At 46.0% G+C, this 24,928-nt stretch overlaps 1 protein-coding gene across 1 annotated transcript; it reads left to right on the forward strand.

Moving 5' to 3' along the window:
• Nucleotides 1-16,565: 16,565 nt before the first annotated feature.
• On the forward strand, nt 16,566-24,026 carry LOC140602103 (L-amino-acid oxidase-like). The gene is made up of 7 exons (XM_072771531.1): nt 16,566-16,638; nt 18,326-18,540; nt 18,987-19,099; nt 20,233-20,434; nt 20,888-20,956; nt 21,172-21,308; nt 21,871-24,026. Exons 1-7 carry the CDS (start codon nt 16,608-16,610, stop codon nt 22,679-22,681), a joined length of 1,578 nt encoding a protein of 525 aa, XP_072627632.1. The 5' UTR covers nt 16,566-16,607; the 3' UTR covers nt 22,682-24,026.
• Nucleotides 24,027-24,928: the final 902 nt, after the last annotated feature.

Raw genomic sequence — 24,928 nt, forward strand, 5'->3', positions numbered from 1 at the left:
GAACAGGAAGCACTGTTTTTCCCCTTCTTGAAAATACTGTGAGGGTTCTCCATGCCTCTTCACTTTAGACAGATGCACAGACCCCTTCCAGAAAGATCTGCCTCCGGCCTACTTCTTCAGCCTCAGGACCCAACCCTCTCCCCACCCCATCTCCTCCCATCAAGCCTCATCTCCATACAGGTGTGCCCAAGTATCCCCCTGTATGTGTCTACCTCTGTCGCTCCTTCTCGCCTTGGCTGAGGTCTTCAGCATGGAGGACACCACCGGTTGCACCCCTGCCACCTACACAACTCTTTGTTGTATGTCCAGCTCCTATTCCTACATTAAGACTCAGTTCAGATGTCGTCCCACCAGAAAGCCTCTCCTGACCTGCACCACCATCTCCCACTCCAAATCTCAATTAGATGCTGCCTCTCTTTCTCCCAGGCCCCCTGTGCTTACCAGCAAGTTATGATCTGAGCCATTCTAGAGGGTTCTGATATGCAATTTGAGATCTAGTATCTTGGAAAATCTTTCTCCCTCTCCTCTTAACAATTCCCACTAATTAGGTTGAAACACCTGTAACAAAGTATGGATATGTGGATGAATTTACAACCTCCCTTTCAATAATAACCTCCCTTTCAACAGCTCATTGAGGTAAGTACGATGACCTCCATTTAAAGAGGGAAAAATAAAGGCACAGAGAGAGAAGTGGTTCAATCCAAATAACTTGGTTTGTGTGGTGGACTTGGGGTTTGAGTGGAGGCAATATGGCTTCAGAGCTAATTCTTGATTATTTACTTTACTCACTTCCAGCAAACAGGCTGTAAGTGGGAAGGGTGAAGAAAGCAAACTTCCTCATCTACCCATCAATCTGACCTTGAGATTTGGCAAGAGCTACCATGGCCTATGAGGTTTAGCCAGCCACCTGGCAAGACCGGATCAGAATCCTTCCAAGGCAAAGGACTAAAGATTGGCAGCCACAAGCTTATAATAAAGCTCTCTCCCATCATATGGGTATGAGGAGCCATGAGATTGCATTAGAAGCAGAGGGAATCCATGGAAGAGGACTTGGGAAAGTATTGCCATTCTGGAACTTAGTAAATCTTTGTAAAAGCCTCTCTGATGTACACTTGAATCTTTGTAAAAGCTTTGTAAAAGCCTCTCAGAGTCACAATTGATTTCCATGGGGTGGGGGACATTGTTTAGTTTTTAAAAAATCTTCTAAGATTGTCAACCCAGTAGTCTTCATCTTCATAGGCAATACCCAAGCCTCATGAGAGCATGGAGGTGGATGCTAGTCATCATGGCAAGCCCTGTCATCTTTGAAGGTTTCTCCTAAGATAAATATCTTTCTCCTTTCACAGATATGTCTCTCAGCTAGACTTGGAGATCTTTGAGCTCAGGAAATTATATTACTCATTTCTCTGTTTCTAGCCCTTACAACACGTCTTGACACAGGAAAGCTATGATGAATGACAGAAAGAAAGAAGGAGGTCTAGGAAGAAGGAAGGAAGAAGAGCGGATTGAGATGTGAAGTGGTGAAGAAAGAGCACCTGGAAATAAGGGAATGGGGCCAAGAGGACATTGGTGGGAGGTACAGAGAAGACCCAAGGACTGTGGGATCAGGCTACTTCTGACCTCCAGCCCCTGCAATATGCCCAGATCCCACCCAGAGCTCCAAGCCCAGTGACCATCTCACCCCTCAGATATCCACAGAAACAAGTCACAAAGAGACAGTCACTTGATCTTAAGGAAGAGATACTGAACGGAAACTTCCCTGGGTAGCTGAGTCAGTGTACCAGGATTCCAGGCAACCCAGTCTCCAGAAAAGCATGAGGTTTTTGAGCAGGTGGAGGCTGACCTCCCTGCCTTCTCTCCATTGTGCAACTGTCTGCACCTGACCAGGCCAGTTCTAGTTCCTCAAGGCCTTCCCTGCCTGGTCCTGGGGGCACTGACAAAGGGAAATGTGGCCATCCCAGGCTTCCCTCAGTGGACCAACCTGCTGAGGCTTTATGGACCTGCCTCCTCACCAGACTTTCCTAGGAGAGCTGAAGAAGGGTCATCCCTCTGTGTCTTGCTGCCAACATGCCTGTCCCTGGTGACAATGACAAGATGGTATTCCCTGAGTGTTGTTAACAAGAACCCTTTGAGGAAGAGGCCTTTGGGGACAGAGCAGCAGCAAAGCCCAGGTGGTTGGGATCGGGGGAGGATGGTGACCTGCCTATTTCCTTTTCCAGGCTTCTGGGGGATATGATCAGCCCAGGGGAGAAGGGTTTGGACCTGGTCACCTTGAAGAAATGTTGAGAACTTCATGAAGGTTTCATTTTGATTCCCCTCTTACATCCCAAACCTCTGTTCCCCCAACTTGTCAATTAGACTATGTTTGAGTCACACCGCTATTGCTTACTGAACCACTTGCGGCAAATCACAATTCTCCCCCCATTCCTCACCAGCCCAATATCTTAGACAAGTTACTCAGCCTCTCTGATAAGTAAGAGTTGACCATGAAGCACCTATCCTTTTTTTTTTAATTTATTTTTTATTGGTGTTCAATTTACTAACATACAGAATAACCCCCAGTGCCCGTCACCCATTCACTCCCACCCCCCGCCCTCCTCCCCTTCCACCACCCCTAGTTCGTTTCCCAGAGTTAGCAGTCTTTACGTTCTGTCTCCCTTTCTGATATTTCCCACACATTTTGAAGCACTTATCCTATATCAGTCTTGAACCCGTCCCGGCAAACAGTATCTGGAAAGTAAATGGAGTAGCCCCATATTGCATATAAGGAAGTTGAGGCCCAGTGGAATAAGGAATTGCCCAGGGGCTCACATCTTCTAAGCGCTGAACCAGAACTCAAAGCAGGATCTATCAGGCTCTAGTGCCTGTCTTCTTTTTTTTTTTAAGATTTTATTTATTTATTCATGAGAGACACAGAGAGAGAGGCAGAAACACAGGCAGAGGAAGAAGCAGGCTGTCTGTGGGGAGCCCAATATGGGACTTGATCTCGAGACTCCAGGATCATGCCCTGAGCCAAAGGCAGATGCTCAACCACTGAGCCACCCAGGCATCCCCAGTTCCTGTCTTCTTAAACTTGCTGTTACTCTGCCTCAACTTTCTCCTCTGTAAAATGATAATAATTTCTTAATATCCCCAACCTTCTGCAGTGGCTGGGAGAATGAAATGAGACAGTGTGTTGAAAGCCCAGGCCCAAGTCACAGCCATGCCTCCATGATTATGATTTCTCACCCCTGCCTTCTGTCTGGGTCTCCTTTCTCCAGCTATCCAGAATGAGGTCAGGCTCTAAGGCCCCCTCCTATCAGCCACAGGCCACAGGGCCCATATGTATTTTCAAAAATGTCATAAGATGGTTATTAAACAAAGCCCTTATTAAAGCCAATCTATGTAAACAGCAATTAAATAAATTACACTAACACAAATGGCAACGGACCTTGAGGTTATTATGCTAAGTGAAATAAATGAGACAAAGACAAATACTATGTGATCTCACTTATTTGTGGAACCTAAAAACATCAAACTCACAAACAGAATGGTTGCCAGGGCTGGGCGGGTGGGGGAAATGGAGAAGTTGGTCAAAGGGTACAAACTTTCAGTTTTGAGTAAGTTCTTGGGGTCTAACGTATAGTAGGTGACTATAGTTAGCACTACTGTATTGTATGTTTGGAAGTTACTATGAGAGTAGAGCTGTAATGTTCTCATGGCAATGACAACAAAATGGTGATTACGTGAGGTAAGGATGTGTTAACTCAATTTATTGCAGTAAACATTTTGCAATATATACCTGAATCGAATCATATACAGGTAGCTTAGACTTACTGCAATATTATATGTCAACTATATCCCAATAATTTGGGGCAAAAATCAGCTTAGAAAATGAAGAGAAGGTCAAAAAATGCTCAAAACTCTTCATACCTTATGTAGTCTATTGTATTGTTCTCCATGTGCTAGGCGTTGTTTGCACCTACTGGATCTGTATGACGGAAATACTCCATACTGAGGTAATTCTGGATATCTCTTCCCACCTCTGGGTGCAGTGACGTCATGTTTTTAGCTTGAAATTGGTCACGATGAGTCATTTACACCAAGGAAATCAGCAAACGCTACAAATCAGAACTCCTCCCTCCCTTTCCAGGAAATAACCATTTACCAGCACACCACTGCTCCCAATCCTGAGTCCTAAGAACCTAGACATCCCAGGATAATCTAATGCTAGAGGCATCCCATTCTGCCATTGGTAAGAGTCAGCAGAGCCCTCAATGAGCAGCCTCACCTAGGAGAGGCACAGCCCAGCACCTTCAGTCCTTCCCAGCCTGATAGAGGCTCCCTGAGAGCCTGGATTAGCCCATGACCCTTCCTCCCCTTCTGTCTGGACCTTTGTCAACCTCTTCAGAAACTTCAGCAGGGCCACCCATGGTCGAGGCCTTCTGATGCAGACATGTAGCATCAGGCCCCACTGAAAACAAAGGCAAAGGTCATGCCAAGCCTGTTTTGCATGGGCACCACTTCAGCCTCTGGACACAGGGGTGTCATAGATGAGGAAACAGTAAGGAACTTGCCAAAGACCACATGGCCAAGAAGCAGAGGAGCCAGGGGCTGAGTTCACTGTTACCCCACACAGCTTACATTCTGAGGCAAGCTCAGTTTGCACCTCTATAAAATGAGGAAGACTTCCCTCTGGCACTGGGTTATGATGGAGATGGAGAGATGGCATGTGTGGAGACGTTGGAGCCCAGGGCTTAGCTTAGAAGAAGCACCTAGAAAAGGTCAATCTCATCTCCCTATGTCTACTTCCTGATGTCCTCTCACACTTTCCCTTCCTCAAGCCACACCTATCATGGAGGGGTCACATTCCCTCCTGGGTGATGACTCTGGAGCTTGCTCTACTTCATGCCCATGAAAGGAGATTTCCTGGAACTAGGAGTATTGAGGGTCCTTCATGGCTCCATGGGGGGCTGGGGAGGGGAAGCTGTGATCCCAAGCCTCTCTCCAACCCTCAGCTCTTCCTTAGACTCAGCTATACTCTCAGGGGGCTGCCCTGTGGGAGTCTTCCCCTGCACCCCAACCCCGTCCCCTCACTTCCTCCAGCCCATCCTGATGGGTTCAGAGATTCAGGATAGAAGGGAGTTTGGGCCAAGAACTCAGGATGATAAAAATGTGCCTCATCAATTCTCTTCCTCAGAACCATGACACAAATGGTAAGCGCCCCTAAGCCCTGAGCCAAGACCCTAAACTCTCCTTGTATTTTTCTAGTACCTCACTTTGGCTATGAAGAGGTGTCCATGCAGGTGCCTATCTCCCCACTGGATGGATGAGGAAACTGAGTCCCAGGCAGGTGCAGTGACTTGCTCAAGGTCAGAAGCAATCCAGGATCATAGCCAGAATGAAACTCAGGCCACCTTGATTTGTCAAATGACAGAATTACTTCCTAACCCCTCTTTCCCAGAAAATGAAATGTGGCCAGGAAGAATCAAGGGATTTGACCAAAACCACAGAGCCATACAATGTAATGGCCAACCCCAAAACTCTGGTGCCTGCCTCCTGGGCCAGGGAGGTGTCCACAATATCAAATACCTCAGGGCTCCAGTCTAGACTGGTGGCTGCACCTGACTGACCTCTCACTGAAATCCTGACTGCTGTCCTGAGAGCGGTTTGTAGTCACAAGTAGGGGTGGGGTCAGCCAGGCATTGAAACCAGAGAAGAGACTGTACTCCAGATGCTTGATTCTGGACCCAGGGGCCTGCAGGTCTCAAGGAGCAGAAAGTGGGCTCTGTGCACAGTGCTAACTACCTGGGCTGTCTAATTGGCCCCAGATGGAGAACATCTCTGGGAGGGACCCTGTGGGATTTGGCTCACATTTGCTAAGACAGGTGCCCCAGAAAGCTTTCTGGGTTTGTGTCTGGGGAAGCTGAACAGATAACAGGAGGTGGTGATGATTCTAATGATCAAGATTATCTTATTGGTGCTTTGGGACAGGTTCACAGCACTTTACAGTTTACAGAGCCCTTTCACGTGTATGTTTTTCACCAGGTCCTCCCAACACTCCTGTGAAGAAGACACTATAGTCCTTGTTTCACAGATGATGACAATGATGGTGACAAACACTTGCTGAGAACTGCAAGGTCCTCGGGGAGGCATTGATGAGGTTAGGTCACTTCACTGCTGAGTGAAGTGCTGACTTCATGGTCAGCATGCTCAGCGCCCCACTCCTCTTTTACCCCCAGGAAAATTCAGCCCAGAGAAGGAAAGTCATTGGCCTATTGACTTAGTGGAGGAAACTAGAACCCAGACATCCTGCTCTCAGCCACAGACCCATTGCATCATCCTCAGGATCTCTCCCCTGCTCTGTTCTCTGGGAAATTGAAGAATGAGCTGTGCGTCTAACCAGCAATAGTGAGTCACTCGCAGGGACCCAGCCATGCATCCCCTCAGCATCTTGACTGGAGTTTGTAATCCCCAAGGCTGTGAATCTTGTGTGAACCAACGGAAGGCCACGCAGACAAGCTACAGGAATAGTCATAATAGTAACAGCAAACATGGTGATAGTGATGATGGTAATGGTAGTAGTAACAGCCAAACCTTATTCGGTGTTGCTTCCTTTTTTTTCTTTTTTTAGGTGTTGCTTCCTGTATGCCTGGTACTCTTCTAAATGTTTTACTTATAATAACTTATTTAATATTCAAAATATCCCTGTGAAATACACAGCATTATCTCATCATTTTGCAGACAAGGAAACTGAGTCATGGAGATTTAGTAACATGAAATACATATATACATACGAGGAAACTGAGTGACAGTCCAGGTAATTAACAAGTGGTATGATGTTAAAAGTTTAACGACCCGGCACCTGGGTGGCTCAGTGGTTGAGCATCTGCCTTTGGCTGAGGTCATGATCCCAGGGTCCTGGGATCGAGTCCCACATCAGGCTCCCCACGGGGAGCCTGCTTCTCCCTCTGCCTGTGTCTCTGCCTCTCTTTGTGTGTGTCTCATGAATCGATAAATAAAATCTTTAAAAAAAAAAAAAAAGGTTTAACAACCAACTCTCTAGAAAGAAAGGAAGGAAGAAAATACATCAAACCTGACTTGCAGCCAGGTCAGCCTTGGTGAGTCAAAGTCCAAGCCACTAGGTCCAGGCCTATCCTCTGTCCCTACTACCACAGCCACCTGAGCAATGACGGTGGTGACTGGGGAAAGAGGCCAACTGGTATCCATAGAACAGATCATTCTATCCACTTGATTATTAAAATCCTCTTCTGCTAAGGGCACCCTTTGGTGAGCATTCACACAGGACACAAATATCATCACATTCTTCATCAGTTGAAAGAGGACTGTCCTCCGACCTGTTCTCACCAATTTTCTTCCAAGTCCCTGGCCATCTAGCCAACCTACTGGCTACAGTCTGTTAATACAGATTCTTTCTTCTAGCCATTTGCCTTTCCAGATGAAATGAAAAACCAAGTGCTCTGTTTCATGTTCTGCCTCCCAGAAGGATTCTTTACACCACAGACTTTCAGGGATGTCCCAGAAAGGAGTCCACTTTCAGGTTATGCCTGTTACATGCAGCCCTTTCTGTAAACTGGACCTCAGTTTTCTCTTCCTTACCAATTAATCACAGGGAAACCCCCCTCCCTGCCCCCGCCCACTCCCATCATGAGACCAGAGGCATTTGGGCCACATTCTCATGCAAATTACTTATACTCTCAGGGACTGTTGGAGTCCAGTTGCATATATTCCACTTCTATTTGATGATGTAGTGGTCACATGGTCATTTGGTGACTCATGGTCAGGTATTCAGTCTCTACTAGGGCCCAGTAGCAAAGCCAAAAGCTGTTTCTCAAGAAGAGAATGATTATCTGGAGAGGATAGCAAAGCTTTACTCCAAAATCCTGAGAATCTGTGCTGTGATTCACCTTTAGGGGCCTGTCAAAGGCTCCAAACAACATCTCTATCTGCTACTGACACTTCAAGCATCATTAGATCTGTTGAGCCATATGGTTTGAATGGCAGAGCAGCTTGCATGGCAGCCTGGACCTGCTGCAGAACCTTGTCTTGTCCTGGGCTTCACTCAACCCTAGAGGCTTTTTAATCCCCATCACCGATTTAACCCATCCTCAGGTTATCTTCTATGCCCTTAGTGCAGCTCCCCCAACACAGTCATTAAGCCTGGGCAGTTTAACCAAATCCCTATGACTCTTTCAAAGAATGGGGAGAGGGAAAGTTATTCAATTCATAAAATGACACCTTGACACCAAAACTAAATAAAGGCAACACAAGATGAGAAAATCATTGACTAACCCCCAAAATGAAAGTAAGTGCAAAAATCACAAATATAGATGTCTAAGGTCCCTCCTCTTCAATTCTAAAAACAACAACAAAACTCTGAAGAACAATTTTTTTCATAACTAATTTAGAAGCAAAAACCTGGAAAAGATTGATCTGACCTAACCTGGTTTGAACATTTAGACATTTTGGAACAGAAATATTTAACTACAGGGTACTGCTTCACATCCAGCTGTGTTCGGTAAGTTACAATTTAGAGGAACCTGAGGAGACATGACAACTAAAAGTGTGTGATATCCTGGATGACCTTGGAAAAGAAAAAGGACATTTTGGGGGTGGGCATGGGAAAAAGGGAAATCTAAATAAAGTCTAGACTTCAGTTAACAGTGACATATTGGTGTTGGTTCATTAATTGCCACAAATGTACTATAATAATGTAAGATGCTGACAGCAGGGTAATAGGCTGTGGGGTATATGAGAACTCTTTATACTATCTTTGCAATTAAGTTTATTTAAAAAAAAAACAAAAGCAAAAGCAAACCAAAAACGTAATCTGACTCCACTTCGTCTTGCAATTACCTACCCATTTTTCTGCTGTCCTTTACAACAAATTTCCTCCAAAACTGGATATACTCATTGTCCCAAATTTCTCCTCTATTTCTCTTTTGAATCCACTGTAATCGGGCTTCTGTTGTCCAACCAATGGTCAATTTGCAGTCATCACTTTTCCTGACTAGCATTTATACAACTGATCACTCCCTCCTTGAAACACTTTCTTCAGGGAGACAGAACATAAAGACTCCTAACTCTGGGAAACAAACTAGGGGTGGTGGAAGGGGAGAAGGGCAGGGGGTGGGGGTGAGTGGGTGACAGGCACTGAGGGGGGCACTTGACGGGATGAGCACTGGGTGTTATTCTGTATGTTGGCAAATTGAACACCAATAAAAAATAAAATTATTATTAAAAAATAAATAAATAAATCAGTGAAGAAACAAAGAAAAAAAAAGAAACACTTTCTTCACATGGATTCCAAGAAAGCCTACCTCCTGTATTTCTCCTACCCCACCAGTCCCCTTTCTCAATCTCTTTTGCAGAGTCTACCTCTTAAAGGTGGTGTGCACCTAGCCTCGGTCATGGAACCTGTTCTCCCCTCTTTCTGCTGAACTCTTTTGGTGTCTTCAAACACATGCTACCCTTTAGGAAAAGAAAGAATGACTCCCAGGGCAGAGGCAGAGAGGAAAGCAGAAGCAGAGGACAGAGCTGCAGACCCATAGGGTGGAGCAGTGAGGCAGGAGGGCAGAGCATCAAGCCATGGAGGGTATTTCTCCAGCCTTGAAATCTAATGGAACTTGCCCTTTTGGATCTCAAACTTGCTTGGCACCTGTGATGCTTTTATTTTCTCCACATTTTACTGCTTTGAATTGGATATTTACTATATGACTGTTCACCATTGTATTTTGAAAACATATAACTTGCCTTTCAGGTTCCAGTGTCCACAGATGGAGAGGGATTCTGTGTGATATCCTGGATATCCTGGATCATAGCCAGAGTCTTCCCCATACCTAAATCAGATCTGGGACTTGGAGCTGACACTATTTAGATGACATTTTGGATTAAGATGATATTGTCTTGCATCAAGACTTCAAGGGAGGGATGCCTGCGTGACTCAGTGGTTGAGTGCCTGCCTTCGGCTCAGGTCATGATCCTGGGGTTCTGGGATCAAGTCCCGCACCAGGCTCCCCGCAGGGAGCCTGCTTCTCCCTCTGCCTCTGCCTCTCTCTCACTTTCATGAATAAATAAATCAAAATCTTTAAAAAAAAAAAAAAGATTTCAAGGGACTTGGGGCTAAACATGTTTGGCACGTGAGATACATGAATTTGGGAGTGGAGGGCAAAAGGTGAACTGCAGTGGGATGAATAGTGGTCCCCAAGAAGATATGTTCAAGTCTTAACCTCAGGAACCTGTGATTGTGACCTTATTTGGGAAAATGGTCTGTTCAGGTGCAAGTAAGTGAAAGATCTTGAGATGAGATCACCCTGGTTTAGAGTGGGACCTAAATCCAACGGTTTCCTTAGAAGAGAAGACAGAGATTTGAGATGCTCCGACATGAAAGAGGAAGACTGTGTGAAGGCAGAGATTGGAGGTAGGCAGCCCCAAACATAAGAACATCTGGAGTCACCAAAAGCGAAAGGATCCTAGAGCCCAAAGGAAAGAGCCCAAAGAATATGGCCCAGGCAATAACTGTGTTGAGGATTTGTAGCCTCTACAACTGGGAGAGGGTAAGTTTCTCTGGCACTAATGTTTTGGCAACCCTAAGGAACTGCTAGATTAGCCAAAATAGCTGAAAATAAGTGCCCCAAAATACTTGTAAACAAATGTACATAGTGTACCTGTACACTCTCCACAATAATCAAATGGTGGAAACAACCTAAGTGTCCATGGATCGACGGAATGTGGTATAAGCATAATAATAGAATATTGTTTAGCTATAAAAAGTAATGAAATACTAATACATGCCACATGTGGATGAACCTCCAAAACATTATGTTAAGTAAAAAAAGGACAAACACAGTCACATAATAGTATGATTTCCATTTATATGAAATATCCAGAATAGATATATCCTTACACAAAGAAAGAATATTCCTGGCAATCAGGAAATGCAGGGAGGCAGGAATGGGGAGGGGCTGCTTAATGGGTGCAAGGTTGTCCTTTAGGGTGATGAAAATGCTTAGAACTTGATAAAAGTGGCAGTTGTACAGTATTGTGAATGTGCCATGAATACATAGTGAATGTGCCACTGAATTGTACGTTTTAAATAGTTAATTTTGTGTTGTCTGAACTTTACCTCTATAAGAAAAAGTTCTTTAAAAACAAAAGCACGAAAAAAAAAAAAAAAGCACGGGAATCCCTGGGTGGCTCTGCGGTTTGGAGCGTGTCTTCAGCCCAGGGCGTGATCCTGGAGACCAGTATCGAGTCCCACAACAGGCTCCCTGCATGGAGCCTGCTTCTCCCTCTGCCTGTGTCTCTGCCTCTCTCTCTCTCTGTCTATAATAAACAAACAAACAAACAAACAAACAAACAAACAAATAAATCTATCTTTAAAATAAATAAATACATAAATACATAAATACAAACAAAAGCACATGGGAAGCCTGGGTGGCTCAGCGGTTGGGCATCTGCCTTCAGCCCAGGGCGGCGTGATCTTGGAGACCTGGGGTCGAGTCCCACGTCAGGCTCCCTGCGTGGAGCCTGCTTCTCCCTCTGCCTATGTCTCTGCCTTTCTCTGTGTCTGTCATGAATAAATAAATAAATAATCTTTAAAAAATAAAAATAAATTTAAAAAATAAAAACAAAAGCACAAAAATCATACTCTGAAAACTGCAAAACATTGCTGAAATAAGTAAGGACTATTGAAATAAATGGAAAAACAGCCCACGTTTATTGATCAGAAGATAATATTGTTAAAATGGTAGTGCTTCTCAAACTGATTTGCAGATTCAATGCAATGCCTATGAGAGTCCCAGCTGACTACTTTGTAGAAATTGACAAGCTGATTCTAAAATTCATATGGAATGTTGGCAAATTGAACACCAATAAAAAATAAATTTATAAAAAAATAATAAAGGTTAAAAATAATAATAATAAATAATAAAATAAAATTCATATGGAAATTCGAGGGACCTGAAATAACCAAAACAGTTTTAAAAAGAAAAACAGCTTTTTTCTGCCCCTGGACGCTGCTGAGTAAGCATCATTAAAGTCTCCCCTCCCACTGCTGTCATGTCTAAGTCAGAGTCTCTCAAAGAGCCTGAGGAGCTGCGGAAGCTCTTCATCGGAGGTTTGAGCTTTGAAACAACGGATGAAAGTCTGAGGAGCCATTTTTTTATAAATTTATTTTTTATTGGTATTCAATTTGCCAACATATAGAATAACACCCAGTGCTCATCCCATCAAGTGCCCCCCTCAGTGCCTGTCACCCATTCACCCCCAGCCCCCGCCCACCTCCCCTTCCACCACCACTAGTTCGTTTCCCAGAATTAGGAGTCTCTCATGTTCTGTCTTCCTTTCTGAAAGGAAATATAGGGGAAAGGAGAAAAAATGAGTGGGGAAAAAAAATGACTGAGGAGCCATTTTGAGCAATGGGGAACCCTTACGGACTGTGGTAGTGAGAGATCCAAACACCAAGAGCTCCAGAAGCTTTGGGTTTGTCACATATGCCACCGTGGAGGAGGTGGATGCAGCCATGAATGCAAGGCCATGCAAGGTGGATGGAAGAGTTGTGGAACCAAAGAGGGCTGTCTCACGAGAAGATTCTCAAAGACCTGGTGCCCACTTAAACGTGAAAAAGATTTTTATTGGTGGCATTAAAGAAGACACTGAAGAACATCATATAAAAGATTATTTTGAACAGTATGGGAAAATTGAAGTGATTGAGATCATGACTGACTGAGGCAGTGACAAAAAGAAAGGTTTTGCTTTTATGACATTTGATGACCATGACTCTGTAGACAAGATTGTCATTCAAAAGTACCATACTATGCTATATGTTGGCAAATTGAACTCCAATAAAAAAAAAAGAAAAGAAAAAAAGTACCATACTGTGAATGGCCACAACTGTGAAGTAAGTAAAGCCCTATTGAAGCAAGAGATAGCTAGTGCTTCATCAAACCAGAGGCTGAAGTGGTTCTGGAAACTTTGGTGGTGGTTGTGGAGGTGGTTTTGGTGGGAATGACAACTTTGGTCTTGGAGGGAACTTCAGTGGTTGAGGTGACTTCGGTGGCAGTCAAGGTGGTGGTGGATATGGTGGCAGTGGGGATGGCTAGAACGGATTTGGTAATGATGGAAGTTACTTTGGAGGTGGAGGAAGCTATAACAATTTTGGCAATAACAACAATCAATCCTCAAATTTTGGACCCACGAAAGGAGGAAATTTTGGAGGCAGAAGCTCTGGCTCCTACGGTGGTAGAGGCCAATACTTTGCCAAACCATGAAACCAAGGTGGCTATGGCGGTTCCAGCAGTAGCAGGAGCTATGGCAGTGGCAGAAGGTTTTAATCACTGCCAGGAAACAAAGTTTAGCAGAGAGGAGAACCAGGGAGGTGACAGGGAAGCTACAGGTTACAACATATTTATGAACTCAGCCAAGCACAGTGGTGGCAGGGCCTAGCTGCTACAGAGAAGGCATGTTTTAGCCAATACTCATGTGTATGGGCAAAAAACTCGAGGACTGTATTTGTTACTAACTGTATAACAGGTTATTTTAGTTTCTGTTCTGTGGAAAATGTAAAGCATTCCAACAAAGGGTTTTAATGTAGATTGTTTTTTGCACCATGCTGTTGATTGCTAAATGTAATAGTCTGATCATGATGCTGAATAAATGTGTCTTTTTAAAAAAATAAAAGAAAAACAAGGTAGGAAGACACACTTCTCAATTTAAAAACTTAAAAAAATTTAAAAACTTAATATAAAATGGTCATCAACGCAGTATGAAAGTCCAGAAATAAAGCCACATGTCCATGCCCAACTGCTTCTTAATAATAGTGCCAAAATCATTCAGTGGGGGAAAGAACAGTCTTTCCAACAAATGGTGCTGGAACAACCGGATAGTCACATGCCAGAGAATGAAGTTGGACCCCTACCTCACCCCATATACAAAAACCAACTCAAAATGGACCAATGAACAAAATATAAGGGTTTAAAATAAAAAGCCATTAGGAAAAAACATTGGGGTAAATCCTCATAACCTTGTGTTTGGCAATAGGATTTTTTATATGGTATTCAAAGCACAAGCAATAAAAAGAATAATAGATAATGTGAGCCTCATCAACATTTTAAAATTCCATGCTTCAAAAAACATCGTCAAGAAAGTGAAAACCTGAGCACCTGGGTGGCTCAGTTGGTTAAGCATCTGACTTTGGCTCAGGTCATGATCTCAGGATCCTGGGATCAAGCCCTATGTCAGGCTCCATGCTCAGTGGGGAGTCTGCTTGTCCCTCTCCCTCTGCTCCTCTCCCACTCATACTTCTACCAAATAAATAAATAAAATATTTTAAAAAAATAAAGTGAAAACCTATAGAATGGGAGAAAATATTTACAAATATATGTGCATATATCTGGTAAGAGACTTGTATCTGCAACATATAAGAACACTTACAACTCAATAATAAAAAGACAACAAAATGTAAAAATAGGCAAAGGATCTGAAAACACATTTCCCCAAAGATGATATACAAATGTTTGTTATGCACATGAAAAGATGTTTAACATCGTTAGTCATCAGGGAAATACAAATCCAAGAAAACAATGAGATACCCACTTCACACCCACCAGGATGGCCATAACCAAAAACAGATAGTAGCAAGTGGTGTTGAAAATGGGGAGAAACTGGAGCTCTCATTTGTTGCTAATAGGAAGATACAAAGCGGTGCAGCCGCTTTGTAAACTAGTCGGGCAATTCTTCAAAAGGTTAAACATAGACTTAATATGTAATCCAGCAATTCCATTCCAAAATATATACTTAAAAGAAATGAAACTCTACATCCACATAAGATCTTATAAGAGAATGTTTAGAGCAGCATTGTTTATAGTAGCCAAGAAAGTAGGAAAAACTCAAATGACCACCAACTGATAAATGGATCAACAAATATGGTAAAAATTAAATACTATTATCATAAATGGAATATTATTTGGTCATAAGAAGGGATGAAGTTCTGATGCATGTTACAACACAGGTAAATCTTGAATATATTATGAAAGCAAAAGGAGCCAGTCACAAAATACTACATGTTGTGTGATGCCATTCATGTGAACTGTCCAGAACAGAAAAATCCATAGAGACAGCAGAAAAGTGGTTGCCTAGGGCTGGGAGGAGAAGGAGAATGGGCAGTGATGGCTAACATGTACCCTATTTCTTTGTGGAATGACGAAAATGTTTTAAAATTGATCTTTGTGATAGTAGCACAATTCTGTAGACACCAGAAGCCATTGAATTGCTCACTTTAAAGGAAGAAATGTAAGGTAGGTGAATTATATCTCAATAATGCTATTACAGAAAAATAAAAGGAAGCAGGGAGAGAAACTCTTTGATCTGTGCCTACCACCCAGCTGTTCACACTGTAACCTCTGCATGTTATTTTCTTTGGTTCTTCCAGCCACCTTGTGGTAGAGGAATTACCTCCATTTGAAAGATACTACAGTCGCTTTGTGATTTGCTATCAAATCAGACCCTATCTCCACGAGAGAAAAAGGAAGCCAGTTTAGATGCCGACAGAGTACAAGGAGCTATGCCAGGCTCTTCACACACATCATCTCATTTAATCCTGAAGCACCCCTCTGAAATAAGTGTTATAGCCCCATTTTACAGATAAAGAAATCCAGGCTCAGAGAGGTATAAGCCTTATGTCCTAAGACATACAGCATTGACACAGTGGAGCAAGATTTGAACCCAATTCTGTTGGACTCCACTGCTGGTGCCCTTTCCCCTGTGCCACCCCTGGTTCCCAGGATCTGAGTCCTGTGCCCCCGATACCAAGTGCTCCTACCTGCCCTTCTCCCCAGCCCCATGCTGCTAGATTGGTGTGTGCTTCCCGTCTACCTCTCTCACCAGCCGGGCTGTCTCCACCTGCACTGTACACAGAAAGAACAAAGAGCTGGTCTTGGTGCCACAGCCAGCTGGCCTGATTCCCCAGGAGAAGGAACCTCAGTGCCAGAGAAGCCTGTGTCTAAGGAAGCCCTAGAAGACACAGAGGAAGAGGGGAAAAAAAACACTTCCCACTGCAAATGGGCCAGGCCGGAGATGTCTGCTCAGCCTGCTGGGGGAGCCCCCTGAGAAGGGCAGGAAGGGCACAGTCCTGGTCAGAATCCCCACCTTGGGCAGACTCACCATGGAACAGAAAGGTTCATGGTGGGACAACAGTAGAACTGGACATTCTCTGGTGAGAGTACTGGGGGCTTTGACCTCGGCCAGGAGCCTGGACACTGGGCTTCCAAACCAGCCCAGGCACATAGCCCCAGTCTTCACCCATTTCCTAGAAGATGGTTCCAGCAGGTTTGGGATGACTCACCTGGCTTCCACAATCCCTCCTCCCCACTGGTACCCAGGGGCTAGGATCTGAGCTGGGAGAAGGGGCTTTCCCTTGGAAGGGAGGGGAGACGGGACAAGAGGAAGATGAGGCCAGGAATGGGGCTGAGTCACCATGGTCTTGTCACCATGAGGGCAGGGCTTCTCTGCTTGGCCCAGCCCTGGAGGCAGGCTGGTGGGACGCGCCCAGTGACTGCTGGGGTGGAGCTGGATCCTCATAAGGAGAGGGAGAGCTCCCTGGACTCAGCATGAGCTGCAGGGTCATGGCCAAGATGAAGGGTAAGTGGGGTGCCTCCTATAAGGCAGACACACCTGAGGGAGGAGGTGTTGGACACTGAAACTGAGTTAGACAGAGGGAGGGGGTTGATGGGTTGGAGGGGGAGTCTGGGCAGAGGGCCATGAGAAAGGAAAGACATAGGGATTGAGACGGGACAGGGCTAGAGCAGGGGCTACACACAGGTCCAGGTGTCAAAAGTGAATCCAGAGAATGGGTACAGGTCTGGATAATGAGTCTGGGTTGGGCCCATTCAAGGGGAAGGACATGTAGCCTGAGATAGGAATGGTGGTAGCTCAGGGAAATGGAAGAGTTGACAGGGTGGGAATGGACTGGGGAGGTTGAGGTAAGCCTGGAAAGTAGGGAGAGGGGGTGGGGGCTGGGGCTTTGTATCATGGTGCGTGGTCACCCCTCTTCTTTTCTGAGGAGTCACTCCTGCAGAAGACTCTGCTGGCATTGGGAAGGGCCTGCACTAGTCACTGGCTGGGTATCCTGCCCCTTTTCAGAGGTGGCCCCCGAGGGGCCCTTTCCTCTCTATGCCCCTCGGGTGTCCGGCATGGACAAAGACCAGACTAAGGGGTTTCTCACCCACCCCAAAATCCTAGGACTAGTGCAATGGGGGCAGAGCACATCACAGCTCCTGACTGTTTCCCTTCAGGGCAGAGGACACCAAAGAAACCCCCCAGCCTCCCGTTGCAGACTCCCAGGGGAATTTCTCTGTGCATCAGAGCAGTTAATTGTGGACACGGGAACCACGTCACTCGGGACCTATTACGTGTTACATATTAACTCCGGTTTCCTGTCTTGGCTGCACATTAGGAAAGCTGGAGGGATTTGAAAAAATAATGTGAGGCTGGAGAAGAGTAGTGGGCCCGCCAAGGTCCCATGGGGCACTGGTGATGTCGCTGGAAAACTGGTCACAGGTCCCCCCCGAAGAGAAGCATGCCTCACACACTCTGGCTTCACACACAGGGGCACACAACACCGATCCTCTCACATCCTCAAAGAACACACACATCCTTTGGCTCTGCCACCCAGCCTCACACTCAAACACACTCACAGAATCACACACAAGAACACCAGCAACCACATTTCCTCTCAAACCCAAGCAAATGCATGCATGTCATGCTCACTCTTCAGACCCAGACCCAGGCCACACACAGACACACACAGACACAGACACACACACACACACACACACATGCGTCTTGCTTTCCCATCCGCACGTTTGCTCAGGTGCCCACACCACACCACAGACACACTCCCTCCCATTAAATCACAGATGATGCACAGTCTCACAGGGCAACAATCACAAACTCACAATCACTGCAACTTACATCACAGTCAAGCTCACACACACACCCAGCATCAGAAGCCGGCATATTCACAGAGATGGCCCTGTCCATGCTCATGAGTTTCCAATCACATGCCCCCAACATGCACCCATGCATTCACATTCACCATCACACAGCTGACACCAGAATGGTTCATACATACATCCATATCCCACACAACACAATCACCACCACAGAGACACAATCACAAACATACATGTTTACAACCACACATTTGACAGATATTTTCTGATCTCACCTCTCTTGCTCGTTCACACAGCCAAGGTCTTCCTAGGTAGGGCAGGATACAGAGCCTGGGCCCCAGAGAGGCAGCCTCTGATTCCCTTCCCCACCACAGGAATCCTGATCCTGGGGCTCTTCTTGGCTACTCCCAGCTGCCTTGGCTACTTTGAGGACCTGGTCAAGTGCTTCCAGGACCCCGAATACGAGTCCATCCTTGTCACAGCACAGGAGGGGCTCCACACCTCCCCGCTGACCAAGCGTGTGATAGTGGTGGGAGCTGGCATGTCAGGTCTGGCGGCGGCCAAGGCCCTCCAGGATGCTGGCCACCAGGTGAGCAGATCTTGGGAGGGGATTCAATCTTTTGCCTCTGGTTTCCTTCCTTGGATGGAAAAAGAAAAAGGGAGACGATACCCCCCACTCTTAGATCACTGATCATACCTGGCTGGGGCTCTTAGCCCTTAGTTATGGCTCCTCAAAACTCTAGGCTCCCCTGAGACTTGACCCCAACTGCATGTGTGTTCTCATGGAAGCAAAAGTGGAAAAGAGTTACGCTCACAAGAAAAGGCCAAGAGGCGCTCGGTTCCCCACCACCATGGAGCATCCTGCCCCACTTACATCCTTTAGGACCCTCGCCTCCATTTGGTTATCTGGCACATTCAAGGAACCCACTGCTGGGAATTCCAGACGAGAGCCTGTGGCCTGGTGGAGATGGGTGTCCAGGGTGGGAGAAGGGAAAGCATGACACTAGGAACAACAGCAGGTTTTCTGGACCCCAGGTAACCATCCTGGAAGCCAGCAACCACGTTGGGGGTCGAGTTGTCACATTCAGGAATGAGAAGGAAGGCTGGTACCATGAACTTGGACCCATGCGAATCCCAAAGTCCCACAGGTAAGTGCCAGGGAAGGGGTGGGTAAAGGACAAACAAGAGGAATTAGGTTGGGGGGGAGGGAGGCCCTGCTGCCATAATGCCAGAGCTTCTGAGATCCACTGTCTCATGTGGTTCAATCCTGCAAGTCAGGACCAATACTGGTCTCCCATTTGACAAGGAAGACCAAGACTCAGAACCTAGGGTCACACAGGAGGTGGTAGGTCCCAAACAAATAAATAAGAGTTACCATTAAGTCATCAAATTGTGTACTTCAAATATGGACAGTTTCTTATATGTCAATTATATGCCATTAGGCTACAAACTAATACTAATTAGTAATTATATCAGCTGCCATTCATTGAGCACCTCTATGTGCCAAGTGCCATGCCAAATGCCACACCTGCATTATTTAATCAGATCCTCTTATTTTTCTCACTTACAAATCAAGAAACTGGGCTCAGAGATATTAAGTGACTCATTCAAGGTTCTCCTAGGAGGAAATGATACAGTTCCTCTTCAAAATCAAGGAAGCAACTGGCCCCAAAACATATACTCAACTTGTGTGTATATGAGATGATATTATCTCTTTGTGTCTCTCAGGCATAAATAAATAAAATATTAAAATTAAAAAAGAAATAGAATACAGGATTTCAAAGCCTGAAACCAAAGGCCTTGGTCTCTACCCAAGTTCTGTACTTGGGGATTTCTTTTTCTTTTTTCTTTTTTTTTGTTAAACATTTTATTTATTTATTCATGAGAAACACACACAGAGAGAGAGGCAGAGACACAGGCAGTGGGAGAAGTAGGTGCATGGAGCCCCATGTGGGACTCAATTCCAGATCCCAGAATCATGCCCTGGGCCGAAGGCAGACACTCAACCGCTGAGCCCCCCAGGTGTCCCTGTACTCAGGGATTTCTTAAAGGGCCTTCATTGGATAATGGGTAGACTCTGTCCTCACGATCTCCCTTGGGCCAAAAAAAGAATGAAAAGAATACTACAGCATAAGGAAGCAGATTTAGAGTTGAAGAAACAGTCTGAGCTCCCTGGGCACATGAAGAAACTAGTTTCTCCGGAAATGGCTTCTATAAGTGAGGCCAGTGGGCACGAGGTGTCACTGGGATGGGTGCCATGTTACACCTGTATTTGTTCTAGGCTGGTTCATACCTACGTCAAGAAGCTTGGCCTGAAGCTGAACAAGTTCATACAGTATGATGACAACACCTGGCACCTCATCAATGGACAACGCTATCGCACCAGGGAGGTCAAAGACAATCCAGAGGTCCTGGGCTATTCCGTGGACCCAGTGGAGAAGGGCAAAGGCCCCACAAATCTCTTCTACCAGTCCATCGCCAAGGTGCCTCCTGCCTCACCCCTCCCAGGGTTGGGAAAGTACAAGTTTTGGCCCAAAGCCCCCTTGAAAGTTAGTGGATACACGCTGGTGACCTAGTTCCCATCCAGCAATCTTGTGATTGGTCCAGTACCTAGTGGTCAATGGCCCATTGCTTGATGGTGACAGTGGACAGAAAGGGAATCACCAGATAACCCAATCTCGGTAATGAGCCAGTCTTCCTGGATTGCAGGGAATGTCTTCCCCTTAAATTTTAGCCTCCAAAGGTCTTAAATAAAGGAGAGATTTGGGAGGAAAGAGGAGCATTTAGGAGCTCTTGGAAGCACCCTTCCCCTGGTCTTTCCATCCACCCCCTCTTGTTCCCTCCCTCGTCAAAGGGACATCCAGAGAATGCAGGAGTCCTGCCACTGGCTCTATGGCTTTAATCTAAGCTGCTTTCCCCTCTCTCTCCTTTTGCAGGTCAAACAAAATCTGAAAAATTTCAACTGCAGCCGCCTGATATCCTTTTACGATTCTTACTCAACCAAGGTATGTGAGGCACAGAAGTCCCAAGATAGAAGCGGAGGGGTTCTGTGCTCAGCCTGCTCCCTGGGGTTGCCCACTGCTGACCTGGACCCCCTCTTCCCACTGCCAAAGCCTTAACTTCCCTGGAATCCAGCCCCGCCCCTTGCCTGCCCTAGGCTCCTGCTAAAGTCCCTTCCAATGTGCTGGGCCCTCCATCAGGAGCTTCCACCTCCTTGCAGGCTTACCTGCTGAAAGAAGGGGCGCTGAGCGAAGGAGCAGTAAAGATGATCGGGACTCTGATGAATGAGGATTCTGGATACTATAAGTCCTTCCTGGAATCCCTGAGGAGTAGCTTCATCTTCTCCAATAGTGACAAGTAAGGTCAACTGGGACCAGGGCTGGAAACTGCCCCTCCTCCAACTCTCAGAGCAGAGAAATGGAATTATGATCACTGAGTAGTCACTATGTACCAGGCACAATGATAGCATTTTTCAACAATTGTCACATTGAGTCACCTGGAAGATCGGTACTATTAGTCAGAGCCATTTTACAGGTGAGGATGTAAGGCTCAGAGGAGTTCTATAATTTACCCAAGTTCACCTAAAGGGTAAAAGCTGGAGCCAGTATCCAAACCCAGGTCTGTGGGATTCCTTCTGGGACACAGGACGGCATGGTAGTTGAATCCATATGCGGTGGGGCTAGACTGTATGTGTCATCCCCACACAGTCCTTCTCCACCAGGTATCAATTTTCCAAAGTATAAAATTAAACAATGATCCTTCTCTTACAGAGACTAGTTAAGGAGATGTATATGAAGCATCCAACACAGGCTGCAGGAAGCTAGTTGCCTCACTTTTCAGACCAGGAAGGCTGCCAGAGACTTAGCAAAGGGGCCTAGTGCCCCCACGCTCACTCTCTCTCTCCCTCTCACCCCTGCAGCTTTTCCGAGATCACCGGTGGCTTTGACCAGCTCCCCAAAACCCTCAGCAGCAGCCTGAAGCCTGACACCATCCGCCTGGGCTCCAAGGTGGAGACGGTAGTGAGGGATGGGCCCACGGTCCAGGTTTCCTACCGGGTGGGCAAACACAGCTCCAGGCTGTACACCCTCACCGCAGACTTTGTCATCATCACGGCCTCAGCCAAGGCCACACATCTCATCACCTTTAAGCCACTGCTCTCCCCAGACAAAATGGAAGCACTCCGCTTAGTGCATTACACCAGTGCCACCAAAGTGGCTCTCGTCTGTGAGGAGCTCTTCTGGGAGCAGGATGGCATCCGGGGTGGGTTCTCCATCACCGACCGGCCCTCGCGCCACATCTACTACCCTAGCCACAGCTTCCCCCAAGGCAAGGGCATCCTGTTGGCCTACACTGTGGACGATGACTCCCGCTTCTTCACATCCATGACGCACGAGCAGATGGAAGATGTGGTCCTGGAGGACGTGGCAGCCCTGCACCAGATACCCAAGGACAAGCTGCGGCGCATGTGCCCCTCCTCTGTGATCAAGCGCTGGTCTCTGGATCCCTTCACCATGGGCGCCTTTGCTGAGTTCACACCCTACCAGTTTACCGACTACTCACAGGAGCTCTTCAAGCCCGAGGGCCGCATCCACTTTGCAGGAGAGCATACCTCCATGCCCCACGGCTGGATAGACACCGCCATCAAGTCCGGCCTGCAGGCAGCCAGGAATATCCAGGCTGCTGTGGATGAGGAGGCCACGGGAAAGCAGACAACCTTCACTTACTCCTAGGCCATTTCTAACCCAGAGAGAAATCCCTGAGGGAATCTGTCAGGAAAAGTACGGGGGGGTGGGAGTTGGAGGCAGAGACCCAGGAGAGAGGTCATCATTAGTCCCCCCCCGGCCCACAAGTAAGAATCCAAAAATGCCAAAGAATTGGTCAGAAAGTCCATAAAGAATCACTCCCTTTCCTGCTGCTCTCCCTGCCAGGCCTTGAGGAGGGAAGCAACAGAGTCAGCATAGATGCAGGGTAAGGAGTAAATCAATGCTGGTGATCATTAGAATCAGCCCTTGGCTTGGATTGCCTCCTGACAACAGTAACAAGCAAAGGACAAAGGCTCCAACAGTGACCTAATTTCAGTCATACACAGCTAGAAGCTTCTACAAGAACAGACAAACCCTGAACCACAGTAATGTTAAACCACAGATTGGCCACACACAAACCCACAGGGCACACAAACCCCATCATTTTCTGAGCTGGGGGCCTCACATCTTGGCCCAACATGGAATCTAGATGGATGGAAAAGATAAGGGTTTTTCTCTGTTCTTTTTGAGTTTGCAAGAGCAGGATCTTGGCTTCCTAGAGACACTTCCTGACCTATAGATTTGCTCTTCACTCTTACCACCCCCCATCACCAACCAGACCCCCTCCTCTCCACCTCTGCCTATCCAGCCTATACCTCTGTCCATCCCCCTGGAAGAACACCAAGCTCATTCTCCATACTTCCACTCTGCTCTTCCTTAACAGAAGAGCCCTGTCCTTCCACACCCAACTAATTCCCCTTCTCTGAATAGCCCCACCCAAGCCCCCAGGGATCCTTCTTTCTCTTTTGAACCTCCACCCTTCCTCCCTTGAGTCCCAAATATTTGGGCTGTGGCTCTTCTTATGTTATTATGTAATTATTTTTATATAATCTGCCCATCTACACTGAGAGCCCCCACAGGCTGGGATCATATTGTGTATGCCTTGGTACATTTTCCCCCATAAACACTACATATATGCTATTTCCCTCACCCTCTCAATTAATATTCATTTTTCATCTACCATGTGTCAGACAATGTGCTGAGTGCCATATATAAAGAATGAGCAGCATTATTCAATTAAATCAAACCTCCACCTCTGCGTGTGTTCCCAAACATCCAATGATCAGCTCCCAAGTAGGGTTCATTTTTTTTATCCCAAATTCTTGGGTATTTGAGCCCAGTCACACAAAAGGAAGAAGCAAATGAAGTGAAAAACCCTTCGCCTGGAGAATATTCTTACCAGGGTGACTCTGGAAGACTCTGAAAACCAGCATGATGCAGGAAGTGTTATGTCTTGAGACTGGCATATTGCACAGAAGGAAAGGAATAAAGAAAAAATTCACATTTTCTTATTGCATTTTGGTTGGTCTATTGCTATAATCCCAGCTTGCTTTATTCTGGTTTTTCATTCACCTCTATAGTAGTCAGGACTTTTTCAGTTATAAGTGCTGGGGAAAACAAATCCAGACTAGCTTAAAGGTAAGGAAATGTTTTAGCTCATGTATCTGCAAAGTCCAGGATGAAGCTCACTTCATCCAGGCTGATTAGGTTTAGGGATTGACAATAATGACAATAATGTCATTAAGCTAACTTAGCTTCTGTACTGAGTTAAATAATGTCCCCCGAAATTCACATCCATCCCCCCCCAAAAAAAAACTGTAAATGTGACCTTTTTTTGGAAATAGGGTCTTTGCAGATTTAATTAAATGAGGTCATAGCACAGTAAAGTGGACCCTAATCCAATAACTGGTATCCTGAGGGAAATTTGGACAGAGACATACACAGAAGAAGGACAGCCAGGTGAGGATGGAGGCAGGTGGCAGCAATGTATCTACAAGCTAAGGAATGCAAACAATTGCCAGGCACTTCCAAAAGCCAGGAGAGAGGGAGAGGCCTGGAACAGATTCTTCCCCAGAATCCCCAGAAGAAATCAACCCCAGTGATACCTTGATTTTGAGCTTCTGTGAGTACTACTAGTCATTTGGTATGGCAGCCCTAGGAAACTAATACAACTTCCTTCTTTCTGCTGGCAAGGAACACAGAAGCAACTCCAAGGTTATATCTTCATAGGTTGTCATCCAAGGGGAAAGAAAGGGCTCTTCTCTAAAAATGCATTTATATATATATTTTTTCCCACACTACCTGTCCTCCTGCTGGATCAGGGGCCCACCCCTTAGAATAGGAAGTAGATCTTGTGACTGGCAGCCCCAGCCACCAGTGGAAGGGGAGAAAGGG

This window comes from Canis lupus, chromosome 13 (assembly GCF_048164855.1).
Source record: "Canis lupus baileyi chromosome 13, mCanLup2.hap1, whole genome shotgun sequence".
NCBI classification, from domain to species: Eukaryota; Metazoa; Chordata; class Mammalia; order Carnivora; family Canidae; genus Canis; species Canis lupus.

Excerpts from the sequence above, each read along its gene's own strand:
- LOC140602103 (XM_072771531.1), top strand. The coding sequence starts at position 16,608 with ATGAGCTGCAGGGTCATGGCCAAGATGAAGG. Across the intron at positions 16,639-18,325 it reads GGTCATGGCCAAGATGAAGG|GAATCCTGATCCTGGGGCTC; the intron begins GTAAGTGGGGTG and ends TCCCCACCACAG. Across the intron at positions 20,435-20,887 it reads TCTACCAGTCCATCGCCAAG|GTCAAACAAAATCTGAAAAA; the intron begins GTGCCTCCTGCC and ends CTCCTTTTGCAG.